Source organism: Oenanthe melanoleuca, chromosome 3, assembly GCF_029582105.1.
Source record: "Oenanthe melanoleuca isolate GR-GAL-2019-014 chromosome 3, OMel1.0, whole genome shotgun sequence".
NCBI lineage: Eukaryota > Metazoa > Chordata > Aves > Passeriformes > Muscicapidae > Oenanthe > Oenanthe melanoleuca.
In genome coordinates this window covers 80,185,570-80,205,917 of record NC_079336.1, presented here as the reverse complement: position 1 = coordinate 80,205,917, position 20,348 = coordinate 80,185,570, and the positions used below count along the sequence as shown (strand labels likewise).

At 34.6% G+C, this 20,348-nt stretch overlaps 1 protein-coding gene across 2 annotated transcripts in view; it reads left to right on the top strand.

The window, feature by feature from the left end:
- Positions 1 to 20,348, top strand: part of BTBD9 (BTB domain containing 9) — a 111,987-nt gene that overhangs the window by 13,609 nt on the left and 78,030 nt on the right. For both annotated transcript variants that reach the window (XM_056487081.1, XM_056487080.1), the window contains exon 7: positions 1,611 to 1,730. In XM_056487081.1, the coding sequence (XP_056343056.1) occupies positions 1,611 to 1,730 (120 nt within the window). The remainder of the gene's footprint in view (positions 1 to 1,610; positions 1,731 to 20,348) is intronic.

Sequence of the window (20,348 nt, the reverse complement as noted above, 5' to 3'; positions counted from 1 at the left end):
ACAGACATGTACAGATCTGAACAGCATGATTGCGTCTTATTGAACTATTTTTTAAACTACTCTGTTCATTTCAACTGTCTGTGTGAAGCTCTGGTCTATTGGATATTCTTAACAGAACCAGATGGAAACTAACAGGTGTTTTACACCTCTAGTTCAGAGGTGTTAACAGCTTGAATCTTACCTGTAAAAGTGCTATGGGGAATATCCATCCAAACTGCCTCTTCAAATAAGATGCTATCCAGCCTTAAAAAAAAATTAAAGGCATACCATTGTGTATGATAATGGAACTGCATTTTTGAGGTAATATTTCTTTGTTTGGTATCTTCAGAAACCAAAAAGTAGCATGTTGTGTATTGGTTACAAATACATGTTAGTTAACAATGATGATGTGAGAACCTCTAAATTCTCAAGGCACAGGGGACTGTCAGTAACTTTTGTATGCAAACTGCTCAAACTAAAACTTTGGGGCCTAGTTTGATCAAGTACACATATGTTGGTAATAGTAATGTTGCTAAAATGTATTGTAGTAATGTGGGTTGTGAATATTACACATCTGATAGGTGTGAATGGGAAAGCTGGTTGTGCAATTGACATTTAAAGACTCAGTCTTACTTTTCCAAGGTATTAACAACTATCTAACATTTTAAGGATTTTAAAACAGTATTGTTTAAGTACTACTCTTTTAAGTCCTCAGGAAAATTGGAAGCATTAGCAATGGCATTAATGTTTAATAAGAAATGCTTGTGTAGAATTCTTTAGGAGCAACTCCTCTTTAGAAATCAGTGTGAAAGGAAGCTAAGTGCTGACATGGTGCTGTTGAAATGCCTGTGAATGTGTCACACTAGTGTTTTAGGAGAAAGAAAATACTCTGAAACATATATTCAGTGACTTGCAGTTCCAGAAGTGAAATTTCTACTTTATTCTAAGTGTTACATTCGTGGATATAATAGGGAATTAGCTGCGACTTATAACTTTTAGTTTGGGTTTGCTTTCAACTATAAGGTAAATATAACTGATAAGTAAGAGGAAGACACAGATTAAGAAGCAAGAGGAAGACACAGAAACCAGTGGTTTTTTTATTTTCCATGAGGTAATTTTTGAGTGTGTAAGGAAGTAATGACAGGCTCAATGATGTATCATAAATAACTGAAAGGGTCAGAAGTGAAGAAGATCAGTGAAAATGGTTATAAAGTAAATTTGCTTTTTTCAAGTGAGGAGTTTGAATTTGCATTTTTGATCTAGTAATTGTTTTTCATTTTTTCTTTACTGATTTGGCTGTAGAAATAGTACTGTATCACTGGTAGTTTAGTTTTATTCCAAAAGGAGTGAATACAAATGATAACTTTTATGACAGAGTCAAAAGTCTCCATTTCATTTTTTGAGGCATAGTAGTCTCATCTAATGACTGTAGATTGTGAGTGTGGATGTTTTAAAACTTTTTGAAATACATCTTGACTGTGAGAGTTTATTTTCAAAGCTAGTTACAAAATAGGGATCTAGGTAAGACCAGACAGTTTTCAACACAACTGAAAATCCAGAAGACAGTGTAAAATTTAATACCTAAAATTTGTTACCTTGTATTCTAAGCAGTGTTTTTTGACAATCCATAGGTCCTATTCCTACTACATTGAGGTGTCCATGGATGAGCTGGACTGGATTCGGGTTATAGATCACTCGAAATACCTCTGTCGGTCCTGGCAGAACCTGTATTTCCCTGCCCGTGTCTGCAGGTAGGTTCATCACTGTAAGGAACAGTGTCTGACATTAAAGAATGTAGGCACCAGAATCAGTTGCTGGATTTTGCTACTTCATTATGTATTTCTGAAAATGTATTATATCTCAACTTTTATCAGCTATGCTAAAGAATAGCTTATCTTGGTTTATATAGTTTTGTAATAGTTTATCTTATTCTTTTCTAATATTAATATAGTTGATACAATGCAGGCATCTGGTTTGAAAACTGCTTTTTCCATAGCTGCGTATTTCCTTTTTTTTTTTTTTCTTGTTGTCGTTGAGTCATATCCATTTTTTTTGCAGCTGATGCAGGAGTTTTTTCACTCAGTAGTAAACATCATTCCTTGACTGCCTAAACGTTTATAATGGACTTATATACTTACTATAGAACTTGAAAATGTATTTTTGTGTATTATATATTTTCTACTGTTATGCTGTTTTAAATAGTTGTGAAAGGGAGGAAGGGGAAAGTTAGGACTAAGGAGCTTTGTGGAATGCCTCCGATGTAGTTTTCAGTGCCACAATATAAGAAGGATATTAAACTATTAGAGAACATCCAAAGGAGGGCAGTGAGGATGGTGAAGGGCCTTGAGGGGTAGCTGTATGAGGAGCAGCCAAGGTCACTTGGTCTGTTCAGCCTGGAGAAGAGGAGACTGAGAGGAGATCTTATTGCAGCTACACCTTCCTTGTGAGGGGAAGAGGAGGGGCAGGCACTGATCTCTGCTCTGGTGTGACAGTGACAGGACCTGAGGGAATGGCCTGAAGTTGTGGCAGGGGAGGTTTAGTTTGGATATCAGGGAAAGGTTCTTCACCCAGAGAGTGGTTGGCCAAGGAACAGACTCCCCAGGGAAGTGATCACAGCACCAGCCTGACAGAGTTCAAGAAGCATTTGGACATTGCTCTCAGGCACATGATGTCACTCTTGGGGATGGTGCTGTGCAGGGCCAAGACAGGGACTTGGATGATCCTTGTGGATCAGCATATTCTGAGATTCTGCCATTCTGTGAAAATTACTAGATGGGTTTAATTGTTATTAAAGTGATGATGTTTTTTTTAACTGTAGGTGTTGGGAATTCTCTAAGAAATTTATGATCACATTGAAGCAGTCTTATTCAAAAACTGAATTGAGCTCATTGATAGGGAGGATACAACCTGTAGATGGCAAAGATGCTGTCATCATTTGGTTTTGGGTCATAGACCCTGAGAGGAAATGGCATGTATTGTAATAATTGTTCTGTAGACGTAAACTTTAATTGCCACAGCAGCTCTTGGAATCCCCATGGAGAGAAGTGCTTTCTTTTTCCCAAAGAAATCCTGTTCTTTTCTATAAATCTCTGTTCCTCATTATCATATCCACAAAATGGTAGGGAATTTCTTGGAGGTGCATCTTATTGGAAGAGCTAAAGAGAAAGTGATGTAGCAATGTAAGTTTGTGAGCACTTCTTGTTAAGGAGCAGTAACCTCAAGGCAAATATGAGTTTTCAGCTGAGTCACCATAATAAAAAAGGATAGTTTAAATAAGATTGTTCTGTAATCTTTATTTACATCAGTGAATTGAAGCCTAAATTATACTATGAATGTAGCATTTGACTAGCATTTTCTAGTAAAAAATGGCTATAAATTTACTGTTCTTTTACTGTATTTTCCCCGTGTCCGTAGGAAGAAGAGGCTATTTAAAATGTAATTAGAGATGTAAAATTGCTGACAAATTTTTGAGGAGTTCCACATTAAGAACTTTTTATTTCATTATATTAATGTAAATAGTTAGGTATTACTTGAAGGTTGACTCTTGTTTGATCAAGAATTTTCATCAAATTCCCCCCAGGAGAGAGGCTTTGAGCAGATGAGGCTATGTGCACGTAGATATTAGTATTAGAAACTTATTTCTCTGTCTTTTAATCAATATTCTGTTCAGAAAGAAGTAAGCAAGGACTACTAAACTTTTGTTTTATCTCCAATTTCAGTGTTTTGTGATAATGTATTTAAAGTCGTTCTGTTTACTTAAATGAGTTAAATTATTTCTAGTATACTAACATATACAAAACAGAAATCCTGTTATACGTAATGTTTTCTTGTCACCAAAAGAAGAGGTGTTCTCTAGTCTTGTGAGCACAGATTTAAAATGTGAACTAATATGAGATTGTCAGAATATATTCTTTTAATATTTGATATTCTGTTTAAAAAGGCACATTGTACATGCTTATCAAGGGATGTATATGTTTCAAGCATTTTATATGCTCAGTTTTGCTCAATGCTGCTTCTGTTGTATAGTCTTGTTTCAGTGTCACAAGTCCCAGTGCCAAAATTTTCTTGCTAATGGACAACAGTACAGAGGAATGGAAGCATCATGTTATGTTCTGTCTTCTTGCCATTAGTTTCAGATTTTTATTCTTTTTGTCTTACTATTTGAATGCATTTTTAGTAGATAATCATGGACTGAATGCCGTACCAGGAAAGGCTTCAGATAGGTGGTGGTTTGGGGTTGTTTTTTTTTTTTTAATTATTTTAGCTCAAAGTGCTTTGGGGTCACTGTGTAAGATGTCATTTTGAGGTGCAACAAAGAATTGAAGAGTAGTATTATTGGCTGGGGTTTTTTTTATTTGTATGACTTTTTCCAAAGTGAGGGAGTAGAACATGCCAGATTCTGTACAGATTGTTGAAGGACAGCCAGTTGTCTGATACACTAGAGCAATTGTTCAAACATAATTATGAATAGGATATGAGTTCTGCATTATTAGGCAAGGTTAGTTGCCTTTTTGAGTTACCTTTCACATAAATATTAGTTGTAAAAGGTGAGAGCTGTCAATGTCTGAACTGATATGTTCATCTAAGTTTTAAGAAGCTATTCAAACATTTCCATGGGCTTAAAAATTGATGGAGTGTGTCTTTTATTTGCATGTATACAGGTTGAGGGTTTTGTCTTTTTGAAAACCTGTAGCTTGCCTCTTAAGCAAATCTATCCATGTTCAATTCTGCAATCAATGCCTTTTTCACACAAGGATGAAAAAATGCAACCTTCTCACCATTAGTTGTTAAATAAAATAACTTATTTTATTTAACATTCATTTGACATTCATTTATACTGCAGTGAATTAAGACCAATTCAGCCTCCTAAATGAGTCATTTGTCATGTGTGTCATAGTCTCCATCATAATTTGATCTTTTTGATATATGGAGTGGTTTGGAATGTTCACTGTAGTGTTGGAGATAGGGGCATTCCCATGAAAGATAATTTGTACTTGGCAAAGCACGTATCAAACCATTCAAACTGATTAGGGAAAGTCAAGTAATGTGATAAGATTATTTACACTCTTCGCTTCTTCCTGTTGCTTATGTGCTCTGGTCTGTCTTAATAGGTTCAGAGTAACTTATGCCAACCATAACCTCTGTTAGATTAATAGGTGAAACAAATGGAAGGGTAGTAACCAAAGACTGAAATTCTAGAATGAAAAGAAGAGGAGAAGATTGTTTGTGCTTACTCATGCACAACAGATAATTTATTTGTAGAATATAATTCCTAATTTAGATAAACAAGATAATTTGTACAAAGATTACTTGTTCAGTGTCAAAGCTCAGTATAACAAGTAAGAGAGCGTTACTGTATTTAAAGGGGTTTTAGTAAAAGAAAGTGTGAAGTATAACATACGAGGGATTTATTGACATAATTGTTTTAGACTTTTAATTTTTGCTTTAAATGCTTTTAGAATATTTATTCTACCATCTTTGAAAATTGAACAGTCATATACTAAGCAGAAAAAGCAAGTAAGAGAGTGTGATTACAGGTTAGATTTTCCTCTGGTTTTTTTCCTGATATGGTAGTGCATTTTTTTAGAATTTCATCTGATCCTGTTTTCTTTGTTTACACTTTCATGTAGAACTGAAAACTCTTTAGAGGGAAGACAGGACATAGAAAATATTCATGTAATCATCTTCCTGTTGAAGTTAAGAACAAATGTCAGGTTCACAGTTACTACATCTTCCTCTTGTAGAAGTTAATGTTAAAACCACTAAAGGTTTTTGAGCAGGTAATGCTATTTTCTGTTTTATCATTCTCGTTTTTTCATCCTTTCCTTTTTATTTTGTGACTTCATCTTTTTACTTCATCCTCAACCACAATATTTGAAGAACTGAATTAAAAGAACAAGAAGGTGAAAAATTTTGCGGTTTTATAGTAAGGCAAATGTAGCCACAAGGTGTCACTCCAATAAAGGTTTAAAGGGCTTAATTTCTTTCTGTTTACACTCCTTTGATGAAAGTGTTATTCCTATTGAGTGCCTTTTTTGTGTATTAAACTTCCTAAATTTTCGAAATCATTCTGGTTTACTGTTTATGCTATAGAGTTAGTACATAAAATCAGAAGGAAACCTTCAATTCATTTTTCGTCTTTAGTCTGACAGTGGATGATTCTGTGTTTTGATTGGGGAAGTGTTTCCCTGACCAGACCAACTTATAGTCTGAAATCAATGCTATTTTGACAGTAATACCAACAAGGGTAAAGATATCAGGTTTTGTCTATATTTGTTATTATTGTCTTAGCTCTTTTTGTGATTATAATAATGTGATTTATCAAAAGGAAATATTAATTATTACTGCATATACATTTGGTTCTGAAATATGTTTCTATTAAGAGAACTGATAGATGCCTGCAGAATTATGCTGTAAATGTGGGAAATTATTTAAGCATATTCTTTTTCCTTTTATTTTAAATCTGCTTTAACATGAAAAATCTTGAGATTTTCTAATACTAGTGTGTTGAATTAATAGTAATAGAAGGGATGTGTGTTTCCCTTAAAGCACTTGGCTGCTATAGAAAGTTTGCATTAGAATTATTTTTACTTTAGAAGGTGTATTTGTATTTTAAATGTATTTATTGGTGCAGAGAAAATAGCCTTTCCTTTTATTAAGCATTGATGATACTGGGTGGATTTTTTGTTTAGCGCTTCAACAGTTTTTGCTACTAATGATTACACCATTTGTAATCCTCCGCCTGAGTGAAGACAAATTAAATTGTAGACGTGTCTCCTGAACATTGAAAAAATGCAAGAAGAGTAAATTTTTCATAACTAAGGCAGTTCTAAACTCAGAAATGCTGGTAGTTGTGCATAATTATTTTGCATGTAATGATATATGAGGAGATGTGATTTTCAAGTGTAGGCTAGAAAAAATATTTTTCTTTAATTCTGGTCTTAATCAGGCAGCCTCGGATAACTATGCTTTCTACTGGTGGTGCTGCAGTAATTTTATTTTTCTTTGTCTCTGGGAGAGTCATTGAAATTTGCTACTGATTAAGCAGCAATGTCTCACTTTCAGCCTTACCAGCAGGTCTCTGGCATTATCTGTTATGGATAGCCATTTTACAGTTTTCCTGATGGTGGAATCTTAGTGGATAGCGACTTGCCAAAAGACATTCCAAATGTGGTTTGATTTAAGAAGGTGTTGAAACAAGTGAGGAGACAACTCTTGAAGGAAAATGCAGTTGAAGCATTGTCCCACATACTTGAAATAAATTGAGGGGAAAGCAGTGTCTGCAGATCTAATTTAGCAGTGGGAGTGTTTTTTATCCGTTGTTTCCCCTTTCCTGGTAGGGAATGGTGGTGTTCAGAAAAAGCGTGGGGACATGCAAAAGAGGTTTTTGAATATTGTTTTAACTTAAAAGGAAGCCCTACTGCATCACTGACCTATCTAGAAAACATAAACTAAGAGATGCTGGAGAGAGCTTGGTAAGGCCTTCCATCAGTCTGAAAAATATGTGAAAATTTTTTCATCAGTATGTCCTTAGTATCCTTATAAAAGGGCTTCTTGCAATTGGAATGATTAAACTTGGGTAACTGAAACCATCTTTACCTTAGTCTGCATCTGAGAACTACAAATAGTTACACAGGCAACATGTTGATTAGTTACCTTGTTTGTACTGTTCTTTGGGAAGCATTGACTTTTGTGCAAATATTTTACTTCTAACTGCAGATATGCTGGTGTTTGTGAGTTTAGGAAGGCATTCCAATCTTGTTGCATAATTCAAATTAGCTTTTCTTTATTTCTGGATAACTGAAATTTTAAAATATTTTCCTGAATCTAATACTATAAGTAAAACATTAATAACATAATGTCAAGAAATAAATAAAAATTATCTTGATTTTTGTTACAGAAGCATAGCAATAAGTAATATAAGCAGTTTTGAAATGTTACTCCAGACCTTTGGGGCTTTTCACTGACATTATTTCCAAAAATCAATTTTCATTGCCGGCACTTTTTGAGTTTTTTTGTGTTTTGGGGGTGCAGAGTAGAGTTCATCATTATTTCTTGTAAGATGTGATCATATTTAGAAGTCTTTATTGGCATGGTTCCAATACTTTGCATTTTAAGTGTGAAATAGGAGGAAACGGTTTCCTGTAGTCTCCATTTTAGTGAATAGCTGCTGCTTAGTTTTCTGTTTATCTGTGTTTAAACATCCTTTTTTGTCTTCCAGTAGGTTTTCATTCTGGTGTTTTTTCTGTTCCTAAGAAAAGGTAATAGTTGGAGATTTTTCAAACAATGTAGATCATCTACACAGGATCAAGAAAGCTATTACCTCATCTGGGTTGGAGTGTTTATTGATTTAAAAGATCTTATTCTTCATTTCAGGTTATGTATACTTTGTATCTTAAGCTTACACTTCTAAATTCAGCTCCAAATGTGCTTCTAGTGATACAAAAGCTCATTTCTCTACAGGAATAATCAATAATATTTTTCATCAAGAACTTTATCAAAGCAGCTTTTTTCTTCTCAGATTTCTTCTCCTGTCTGTCATAGCGATTTCAATTATCCTAACCTAAACAGCCCAACTCAGATTTGAGGAAAAATAAAAAACCTAGTGTGCATTTAAGCTGTCGATGACAGCCTGCCAGACAACTTATCATCTGAAAATGAGTATTTGTCTGAAAAAGTGTATGTAGAGGGTCAATATACCTTGCATAGAAATACCTGAGAAATAGGGAGAGCCTGCCAATCCAGTTTGTTGGACAGGAATTATTAAAAAAAAAGTATAATTTATTATTTTCTTTTTGCTTTATGGTTTAGAAGAAGCAATTAACTTTTTAAGAGACCTAGATTACATATTTCTCATGTTTGACATAATAATAAGTAGGTTTTTTGTAGCATGGTTAGAATTTCTTTAGTCTGAATTTTGAGGTATTCATTTTGAGTCTCTTAAACTCTAAATTGTCTTGAGGTCTGTTTTCAGTGTTTCACCTCATAAATGAGATCTGATGTAGGTGAAAATTATCAGTAATTGTTCATTTTGACAGTGGTACATAAAGATACATCTAAATGCTGAATTATCAAATTGTTGATGATAAATCTACAGCAAGCTGTACTTTAGTTAATGTTGCATAAGACGAATGTGTTTAAAAGGCATCTTGAGCACTTCTATTCTCTAAACTCTCTTCTGTGTTTTCTGTTGTGCTCCAAGGGCTAGAATTAACTGTGGAAACTTGCCATACATATTTACAAAGACAGGCTTTTCCAAAAGGAAATAATGTTTTGGCAAATTTGTAAGAGTTCTGGTTTATTTTAGTTTGTTGATCCATGATGGGCATCTGTTGAAGTTGTTGGATGCCATTGTGTAAAGCATTTCTCTGTATTCCCATTTCTTAGCAGATAATTGGCATGGTTTGCCCATGTGTATCTGAAACACTGTACCACACTTAAAACTGCACATGAAAAATATTCAAATTGTTTACATGAACCAAGTAATGCACTTCTGTGGACTTACATTTATAAAGCCATCTGTCAACCAACATTAGGCCAATCTTAGCTGTGGAATAATTTGGATGATAAAAATTTTACAGTAAAGCAAATTTGTCAGTAATTAAATTTGAATCTTTGTTCACAAACCTCAAGTTATCTTCTGTGTAGCAGAAAGGTAAGTGTATGATTAGAAAAGCCCTAAAGTAAATTACTCTTCAGTGTCCTTTTTCTCTTCAAAAGAAGCTCATGAAACTCGTCTTGAAGCTAAGATTCTTGGCTTGTATTTGCTCTTTCTCATCTTAGTTTCAATTGGGAGATGGGGCTTATGGTTCCATTTCATGCAACTTTAAATAGTTTTTAAAAGGAATATTCACTCTTTAATATGAATGAAAGTAGTATACAAACAGTTGAAAATGAAGAATCAAACTGAACAAATGTGCTACAGAGAATCAAATTTGTAGAAAATAAGCCATGAATATGTGTATAAGTCTCTTCAACTGACAGAAATTAGTGAACAAAGGAAAGAAAACAGTGGAAGAAATATCTGTTACTCAGAAAAAATACAATGTTTGGGAAAAACTCTGCAAGTGAAAAATGTTTTAAGATAGTTTTTTTTGTGGTAGGGTTATTGATAGGAAAAACAGGTGGGATTTATGGTTTTTAGACTGCTATTGTACTGGAAGCAGTTATTACTTGTAATGTCTCCTAAAATAAAGAAAAAATGTTTTTTCTAAGACACCAGATTCTGCATTTGGGTTTTGATTTTTACCGCAAAGCAACTTTAAGAGCTTTTACACTTTCAAGTTTGTTTTTCATTTGTAAGATTGGGACAAATTTTTATATACTTTACAGCAGATATAATAAAGATGTTGGAAATTTTAGATACTGCGAGTAACATCTTAAGTGATCAATAAAGTAGTAGTTTCATTACTTTTCTTCATACCATTGTCTTCCTCATTTGTATTGGGGAATAACAGCTGTGATGGAAGGTGTATTAAATATTGATTTCTAAATCTATATTCTGTTCAATTTAATTACCCTGTCTTGTTAAAGGCAAATTGCAAAGTTGGCTAATCAAGCTGCACTTTCATTAACAGTGTAAGTGCCCTGTTGAGTCAGGTCAGTGGGCACCTCGCCATGTGTCCAGTCTCTGACCTCGAGAGCAGGAGGTGCTGGTCAGGGAGAGGCTGTGAGCACAAACATCCTGTGTTCCATCCTCATTCTCTCTGACCCTGCTAATACATATTCATAGATAGTTTGGCTGTTCATTTATTCAAGGTCCCTCTCTGACTGGGGTGCTATCAACTTCTTGCAGGTTGTAGTGGCAGCACTTTCCAAAAGCTCATTAACCACTGCATAAAAAAAGTTTTATTCATTTTGACTATTCTTTTGCTATTTTGTTTCTTCTAATTCCAGTATTGTGGCATCTGGTGAATGAAAACACTGCATTCACTTGTTTGACTCTTGCTAAGACTTTCTGAATGTCAGGTGTAGACCCTTCAACCATTACTCTTTGATTCCATCAGTTGCTTTTATGATTTTAGGTGATGTTGGCTGTACCTTCTGTGACTCTAGTATGTACTCCTTGAGGTATGGAGACCAGAACTGTATGTAAGCATTTGAGATTTGGGTGCAGCAAGCTGTAACAGTGACAAGCAACACTGGTTTTTTTCTCAGCACCCTTCCCAATGTTGTGTAGTATTTCAGTATGCCATTTGACTAGCCAGAAAAGTTTACTTTGATCTGCAGACTTGGAGACTGCACTAACAACAACTTAGGCTTATTTAGCTCCCAGGCTACTTAAAAACAAAATTATAGATTTCATTACTTCTGTTGTTGATATTGACAGTACTTTGCAAATGAAAACTTTTTTGGCTTTCACACAGTTATGTAAGTAACTGTGTGAGTCACATGGGAATTCCAGTTTTAAAAGTATGTTTTGGTAGTATTCCTTTTAATTCAATGCATGGTTTGCAGAGATTAATTCCCTTATCTACTTCAGAAGCTAAAATCAAATGGAGGGAGATGGGCTTTTCTGCTTGGTTGGTTAGTTGGTTTGGTTTTTTTTGGGGGGTTGGTTTGTTTATTTTCTCAGAAATTTTTTTGCTCTAAGCCTATCAGGGAATTTTCTTAAGTTATACAATATCTATTTTGAGGGAGAAAAAAAAATCCTTTTTTTTTTTTTTTTTTTTTTTTTAAGTTCGTGACTAGGACTGTAGTCTTAAAAATTAGTGAGACATTCTGAAGTTAAAATATTTTTCTGTTGTTTTGCAGTTTACTTTGAAGTTACTTGATTCTTCAGACATGTAGGATTTGTAGTGGAGTATTTTATACTAATTTTCCATGTGATCTAATATTACATATTCATTTTCCCATTAACTGGTCTTACACCCCTGCTCTTTTTATACCACCAAAATTTGGATAACAGAGTTTAAAAATAACTTCAGTTATGAAAGCAGTAACTGAAAAGAGTAATGTGTGACAAGCTTTTTAGACTAGAAATTATGGGTTTAAGTGCCATGTACTTGGACATTTGCAAAATTTAAGAGTAAATTATGAGTATGTAGTATTGAGGCATACAATCAATCTTAACTGTGCCTTAGGGTGTTTTCATATAGCTGTTGTGTTCCCTCACTGCATATTACTAAGTTTTTTATCTGCAAGATTTTCTTCTAATTTCTATTGAACTTGGTTTTATAGGATTGTTATTATTTTTGTTGTAATATTGATAGCAGGGCAATAAATTTTTTTTTTCAGTTTTGCTAATGATAATGTTTTATTTGTGGTTATTTTTGCTTTGTTTTATTACAAGAGAATTCTTGATTTTTACTTAATTTCTAGGAAAACTAGATCTGTATGAAACACTATATATATATATATGCATAGAGACTTCTCATTCAGATATTATTTCATCCCCTTTTTTTCTTAAGAGAATGATTTAATGTATATTTAGATGAAAACTGATTTTAAAACTTCAGTAGATCAAAATAGGATGAAGGGCTAGAAGACATTATTGCTGATGATTTCAGCTTGTAGTAAATTATAAAACACATGTAACAGCTGTAAAGAGAGATGACTTCCTGTGTTACATTTCATCTTGCCTTCATAGATAAGTGTGTAAATGAAAGGGAAACAAATTGTTTCAATATAGCAAATCTATATTATTTCTTTGGAGTGAAAATGAATGAAATTGAAATAGTTCACTCTTGGGTGAAACTAGAGACCATAAATGTATTTTATCCTCTTGGTGTGGATTGACATAATGCAGATTAGTAGTAAGAAAATGTTCCTTGTATCATCAACAGTTGTCAGACATGTTCATGAGTATTGAATTATAGTAAAGTAAAAGGGGTTCACTGTACTCACAGGTAATTTGCACAGAAGAGAGTGCAATCCGTCTTTTTAACAGAAGCTAGTGTTCACTACTAGAAAATTTATATTTTCAGACTCTGTAATCCTTTTTTATTCTTTGTATTATGGAAACTTTGTAGTTACTTATGCCTTGCCTGCACCATCTGTGCATCACCTGATTTCTAGGCAGGTAACTCAGGGGTCTTTACCATCCTCTGGCATGTGGACGTGTGTTGGCACCATAACATCTATCACCTAAATGGTTTATCCCATAGGTGTATGGAAGTAAATATAATAATGTTTGAGGTCAGCAGCTTATTTAGAATACTTTGTTTCTGCAACATTTTATCAAAACTTTTGGGCTTCTTGAATTAAGGAACAGTTTCTAAGTTGGAATTCTCAAAAGATGCATGTTAGATACAATATTACTTTGTGTCTAAAATTAAAAAGGCATTTAGCAACTGGGGAGTTGATGGAACATTTTATTCTGTCCTCTAAACTCATTTAGTGCAGATTTCTTTCAAAAGTTATTGCTGAGGAATCCTCCAAATCATAGTCTAAGGACAATTGCATAAAGCAATGCATGGAATGTAAACTGTCTGCCCAGATTGGCCTATTTCTTGTATTAACTTTGGCAAATACAGGACCTCAGTTAAAAATGTGATGTATGTTTTGGGATGATTCTATGATATGTTTTTTATGGAAGGTGCAGCATGTGAGAGGAAGTAGAATCCCAGGATCATTTAGGTTGACAAAGACCTCTTAGATGGCGTCCAGCTGTTAACCCAGCTCTGCCAAATCCACATCCACACATCTTTTAAGTAACTTCAGGGCTGATAACACGCCCACTTTGCTGGACAGCCTGTTTAAATTACTGTTCCTGAGCAATCTCTTGAGTTTTTGGAGGATTCAATTTTTTTTTTTTTTTTTTAATTAGCTGATTTCTAGGTATATCTACTCTGAACTTACTTGGCACTTTTTCTCTTTTTGTATTGTGAATGACCAGTGTTAGAGCTGTTCAAAAACAAACGACCAAATTTATTTAGTAGCTAGCTACCTTTGAAAAAAAAATTGCAGGAGGGAAAGATATATCTAGGCACTGAAGAACATCTAGTATCCCATTTTATTTTAAGGTAAGCTCAGTGGTACATTGTTTAAAATTGCCATTTTGGTAAAATTCATAATCTAATCTTTATTATGTAGCTTTATGGCTTACATTGTATGCAACTGCTGTGACGCAATTTTAAAAGTTGAATATATTTGTTCTTTAATCCTTTACCTAAAATGGAAATGTTTCAGTATGAAAATTTTATAGTCAATATATCAATATCTTAAGTGCACGTGGGAGGAATGGCTATTGATCTAAGAGATTTAATAGTTCATGTTCAAAATCTATGGAATAGAAGTAATATTTTGCATCTGAGTAACTGCTGAGTGTAATCCTTCAGGCAGAATTCTGAAAGCAGCTGTAAAACTGGAAAATTACCTTCTTTTCTTTTTCAGGCATAACTGCACTTGAATATCTTTGTTCATTTTAGCTTCTTGTGAATTATGTCTGCATAAAGAGCTAAAATATGTATTATTTTACTCAGGTAAGAATTTAGTTTAGCTATTAAAATTAGAAACTGTGTGCAGTTACCATGGAAATTACTTGAAGTAGTTGTAGTACTTCAAAGGAAACAGAGGTCACCAGTGGAGTCACAAACAATGAATGGAGAGTGCTTTTGTGTGAGGTGCATAGAATCATGCTGATAGAAAGGAACTGAGCTTTTTAGTGATCTCTGCAGTTTTTTCCTATTTGTAGTGGTCTTTTTAAAGGGGAGAAGGGTTGTTTCTGGGGTCCTGCGAACATCTTTTTTTTTTTTTGTTTGCTTCCTTCCACAGTTTGTTCCTTCTGACATCTGGCTTTCAGAATCCATCATTGCTGCTTCAGACATTGGCTAGAAGAAATGTCTTCACACTACTATGGAGCTTTTCTACCCTCCTAGTCTTTTAAGGAGAATTTTTATATTGACCTTGTAATTATTCTTGATTTATGGGTCAAGGAAGTCATGTACTAATAAGTCAGTTCTTAGTTAGCTGTAAGATCTAGCCCAGTTAATATAGTAGTTTCATGATAATTGGCTAAAGTCCTCTTGCACTGAGTGAGCAAAAGTTCCACTAAGATGGAATAGACTAATGTGTCTCATCTTAATGGTGCACAACTTGCAAGAGAAGATATATATGTACAAATTAACATCACTCAAGGGGAAGAGGTAGATTTTTTTGTAACTTATTTTCTTTGCAGGATGTTTTAGGTGTTCGTAGTGGTGCTTTGGAGTGAATTTATTCCATAATTATAGGCAAATATTTTCAACATTCTACTTCAGAATTATTAGATCTGGAAGATACAATGAGTATAAAATAAAGTAGTAAACACCAAAGTGGAGAACAAAAATGGAGTCTTCTTATCCAGCTATTCTGAAGTACACTTGTGCTTTTCACAAAGCTTGGAGGGACAAGCCTTAAAAATAATGTTGAAATTTTTATTCTTTGTAGAATTATGGCCACACTTCAGTGTTAGAAAAATTCTCATTCACAGTTACTGTACATTAGATCTTTAATGAAGAATACTCACTGGAGTAATTTTTGTGGCCTATTTCCTAGAATGCAGTTTCTAACAATTTCCAAAAGAACAAATGGAACAAGTGCTTATTCTCTGGCATGCTAGAAGATGCATTTCTTTTTGATTCTGCTTTCCTCTTTACACCATTTTCTGTTGAGCAAGTTAAATGCAGCAGTTCACTCGCACATTAACAATGTCTTGATGCTCGTATTCCTCCTCTATTGCTTTGGAGATCCTTATAGTTAAAAAAACCTGTTAATTCCTTACTTAATCCTTTAAATTATTTTCCAGGCAAGGTCTGAATTGTAAGTGGCTTATTCTGGTTCAAAAAACCAGGTGTTAAGACAGCTGGTTTCTTGGCATAGTGACTAACACACAGCTGCCATATGCTGTGCTGTCACTGCTTCATCTTCCTTCAGAAGGCCTTGTTGGAATGGTTCCTGCTGGTCTGCCTCTGCCCTGAGCTCAAGGTTAGCACTGAGACAGGGATTTTTGATGCTGACTCTCACTTTCCTCTTAAAAGGGAAAACATCTGGAGCTCTGCTTAACGTTATAAGCTTAAACTGGAAGTTGGGACTCCAGAGTGTGTGGGAAAGTCTGCCAGCCTCTTATGGAAAGAAAAACAATTAGCTGAATTAGATGTAGACAGGAGATCCAAGAATCAAGCTTGAAGCTTCCTTTGCTTTATTCCCTCACTTTACAGTGATAGGAGATACAAAAAGTCATCAGATTTTTTGTATCTTTAGGTATCTTATTAAGCTATGATTCTTTAAAGCAGGATGACATCTAGTTTGTTAGTGAAGAACAAACTGAAGAACAGTTCTTGTTCATATGCACAGTAACTAAGTAGGAAAATAAACTCTTGGTTTAAACATGAATATGCTCTTCACCCATAGCACAGTACCCTAGTGATTCTCTGCAGTCCAGTCATCAGTAAAGTGCTCATCTAATCAGTCTCTGGAGCAGGCTGAGTCTTAGTTTTGCTGAACTGCTCTTCCCCTTTTCTCTTCTGTTTCTGGTAGGGTTTCTATATTTTCTTATATCAATCTTTTTTCTTCTGTGTTTTTTATGGTCTTAATTCTCTGCTGAGGTAGTGCCAGGTAGTAAAGTTTAAAGCTATCTCACATTTGTGCCTTTCTTTTGTCTTTAGTTCACCCTACATGACTTAATTCCTTAAACATGTTTTACCTGTAGACAGATATGATAAAGACAGCAAGAGCTCATCATTAATTTCTCTCAGTAAAACTGAAAGCTGGGTCATACTGCAGGAAGAAGGGAGGGAAGAATAAGTAGTAAAAGTTTCATTCTTGGTGTGGAAAAGGCCTTAATTCCTCACTGGAATCGGCTGGTTTTATTCTGGCAGTGTCTTCCTGAACTGAACTGAGAAGATACTTAAAAAAATTTGGACAGCTTGGTGAATGCTATGGTCTGCTATGATACAACAGCTTGTAGATACCGTGTTATTTTAGGATAAAATGGATCAAACGGTTTAAACAGAATTAGAAGGAATGTTTTGTTGATTTGAAAATGATGGGATATTTGTGCTAGATGAGATTTGGAACTGTTACAGTAAATTAAATGGCATATATATGGCAGGTAGTCAAGATTATTTGTAAGGTTTTTTTGTGTATATTTGGATAATATAATTGGATTGATACATAAATGCAACATAATAAAGTAACTGCCAATGTCACTGATTTATTCTCAGAAGTTTCTATCAGAAAAACAGCCTGATAATCACTGTATTTAAAGGGAAACAAATGCTGCACTTCTTTTTTTTCTTAATCCAAATTTTGTAGCTCTTAAAATGAAAAAAGCAAAACTATTTCATCCTCTTTAAAGGCAGCTGGCATTCTCCAGACTTTCTTTAAACGTACAGTAAGCCTGATAGGGAGATTACATAAATTCTTGAGAACTGTGTAGCTTGTGAGTCTCAGAAGAGCCTGGGCAGAAGATGAGAGTAGGAGGATAAGCTTTTAAAGTAAACAAAACCTTTTAAACTGAGGATATGAGGCAAAGGGCAAAGTAAGCTATGTATGTGGAAGGTAAGATTAGGAGCAAGTGTCATGTGCAAAACACAGAAGCATGGCCGTGCAAGACAAGCCTGGAGAATGCTTAGGAGAGCTGAACAAACTTATGGAATTTATCATTTGGCCTAGAAAGTATGTTTGTTTTTAGTGACTACTGTTTTCAACCTTTGGAACTGCTTCAAGTAGTCTATAGTTGTATCTAAAAATTAATGGTCTAAATAGTCCCAATGCCTATTCTTTAGTCCTGTAAAGTTTTACATTTTGGCCATGTCCATCCTATCAAATTCCATTCAGCTTTTGGATGTATTAACTGTCCTCCTTGCCCTTGGGTGGAATAGCTTCTGATCCATGTGGAAGTAGTGCTGAAGTAGTGCTTGAGAAGGGAGTGCTAGTTGGGCTAGGCTGGAATTATGCCAGGGACAGGCTTACTACATTAACAGTGTGGGCAGTATATCTGCTTCGATTTATAGATGACCTCAAAAACAGTTAGTGTAGCCAGAATAGTCTTGAGACTGAATTCTGGGAGAGGTTTTCCTGTTCTTTTGTGCAGAATGACTGCTGTGCAGAATAAGGGAAAAGCTTGGACATAGCAGGCCTGAAATGGGGACTATCAGTTCTAGTGAGGGCATAGTTTTAGTTTGCTTGAACAGACTTTTACAGAGTGTGAAAGCTCTTTGCATGAGGTTCAACTTGTTAAATAATTAATTTGGAGAACTTTGTCATTTTTCTGTTGCATCAAAAGTATGTCAGTATAAGCTGTTCTATGACACAATAGCTATATGTGTGAGCTGTACAGAAATTTTTATTTTCTGTTATGATACAGAGTGAAGTAATAAACTATGTCACCAATAATTTCTTTAGGTTTTGTAGAGTGCTTTGCTATTTTTTTTATTATAGGTCATCTAAAAAAATTCCTTTAGCTGTGTTGTCATTTTGAAAATGAAGAAAATAAAACTACAAAATATTGGCTAATCTGCTTTTGTTTATGGAACAAACTAAAATCACAGAGTGGATTTTTTTTTTTAGTGCTTGAAGGATTTGGATGCTGCATAGTTAATAGATTTGATGAATGTTAGTTGCTAGATTTTTAATTGGATGTAAGATGCATAAGAGAGTGAAGAAATACATGTATTCAGCAATTGCCAAATCCAAGATCACTTTGTTTCTGTGGCATGTAGGGAATAAGAAGTGCAGTGTCAGTTACTGTTGTATAGAATGTTTATCCTCTGGCTCAAGTTGAGATTTATTATTTTTAAATCTTTTATGTTTTGATCTTTAGTGGCATTTTGTTAATACCAAGTTGTCTAACATCTTTGGACTGCTTTTAGTGTGATGGAATGAGTGATGAACCTGCAGAGATTGAACACCCTCTCAGGGGGATGCTGAAGCATAAGATTTCCTACCTCCACAGAATGAGAAACTTTGAGGTAGCATATTTCAGTGATAGAGTTAATATTCAGTTAAATAGAAGAGGAAGAGGAGCAATAGTGCAAGGGAGGAGTGAGAAATTAAGTGGTATCTTTTTAGAAGTCTGCCTTATTGCTGCCTACATTGCTCCTTTGGGATTTCTCTATTGAGTGCAAGCTCTTCTTGAAAAGCCCAAGATGAAATTACTGCCATAAATTTTTATTTTTTTCCTAGTGTAAAAGCTTTATTTAGTTGGGGAGGGTTTATTACCAATGTTTTCCTGGCATGGCTAAGTTCAATTAATTTCAGATGACAAGCTCCAGGGTTTTCTTACTCTCCTCCCTCACAACCCCCACATCCCAATGTGTGGAAAGTACAATTTGTTATTGGTTTGCCTTGGGCTCTGGAGACCTCATTAGGAGCCCAAAAAGGGGTTTCTGTCTCTTCTGTTGGACACTTTTCTGTTGTCTGCTGAACTGAGGCCATTTGCATTCTCACATGGAAAGGAATACAAGGGCCAGAGGATGAAAACTGTTATGTTTATATTGCTTGTGTGTTGTTAAAAATGGTGATAAGAGATTAAAAAAATGCTGTTCTCTAGGCTCTAGTGTTACACTGAAATTTGCAATGCAGAGGCAGATCAGCTCTGAGAAAAGAATGTAAGCAGGAAACCTCGACTTATTTTTTGTTGTGACAGTTTATATGCAGAATGTCCATTTGTTTGATGGTAAGGAAAGATGCCTGCAAAACACTACATTTAGTCACAGTTCTAAGGCACCATGCTAACTTTTCAAATTCTTATTCCCATGAAGATGCTTTAAATACACCTCTTGAAAGAAGAGACTGGGCTTTTTAGTCTGCACAGTAGTTGAAGACACTGTATTGGAGCAGTAAGCATTTAAGAGCTATCAAATAAATTCAGTGTATTTTCATAGCAAAAGTCAATATGCCTGTGAGAACCTATTTATTCTATCCTTACAGTAATTTCAAGGTTTAACATGAAATGTACACAGTCAGATCTTTCTTTGACTAGGAAACAAAACTGTGTGTCTTATGTATTTAAGCTCATGTAGGGTACTGAATTTTTTATTTAAAACATTCTTACTGATGTAAAATAAATTAGGAGTTCAAGAAAACTGATTTTCTTATATTAGCAGTTGTTCCCATGCTATTTTTCTCTGGTGTTGTATCATTATAAAATAATGTGTAGCAAATGTAGAATTGATTTTGCCTTTAGTGTTTTCACAGTATTTGACAGTGTTTTCAGAAGCTGTATAAAGCACCTCTACACACATGAACACACACACATTTATGTGTATATACATGAAGGATACTAAGGGTACCAAGACTACTTTCAAGAAGATTAATTCCAGTTCCTTTATAAATATAATGAATAATTGTTCAAATTGCATGTTGTAAGCTGGTATAATACTCAGTTTATATGGGGTCTGCAATATTCAAAATTCAGAATGCTACATTGAAATAAGAGCAAACGG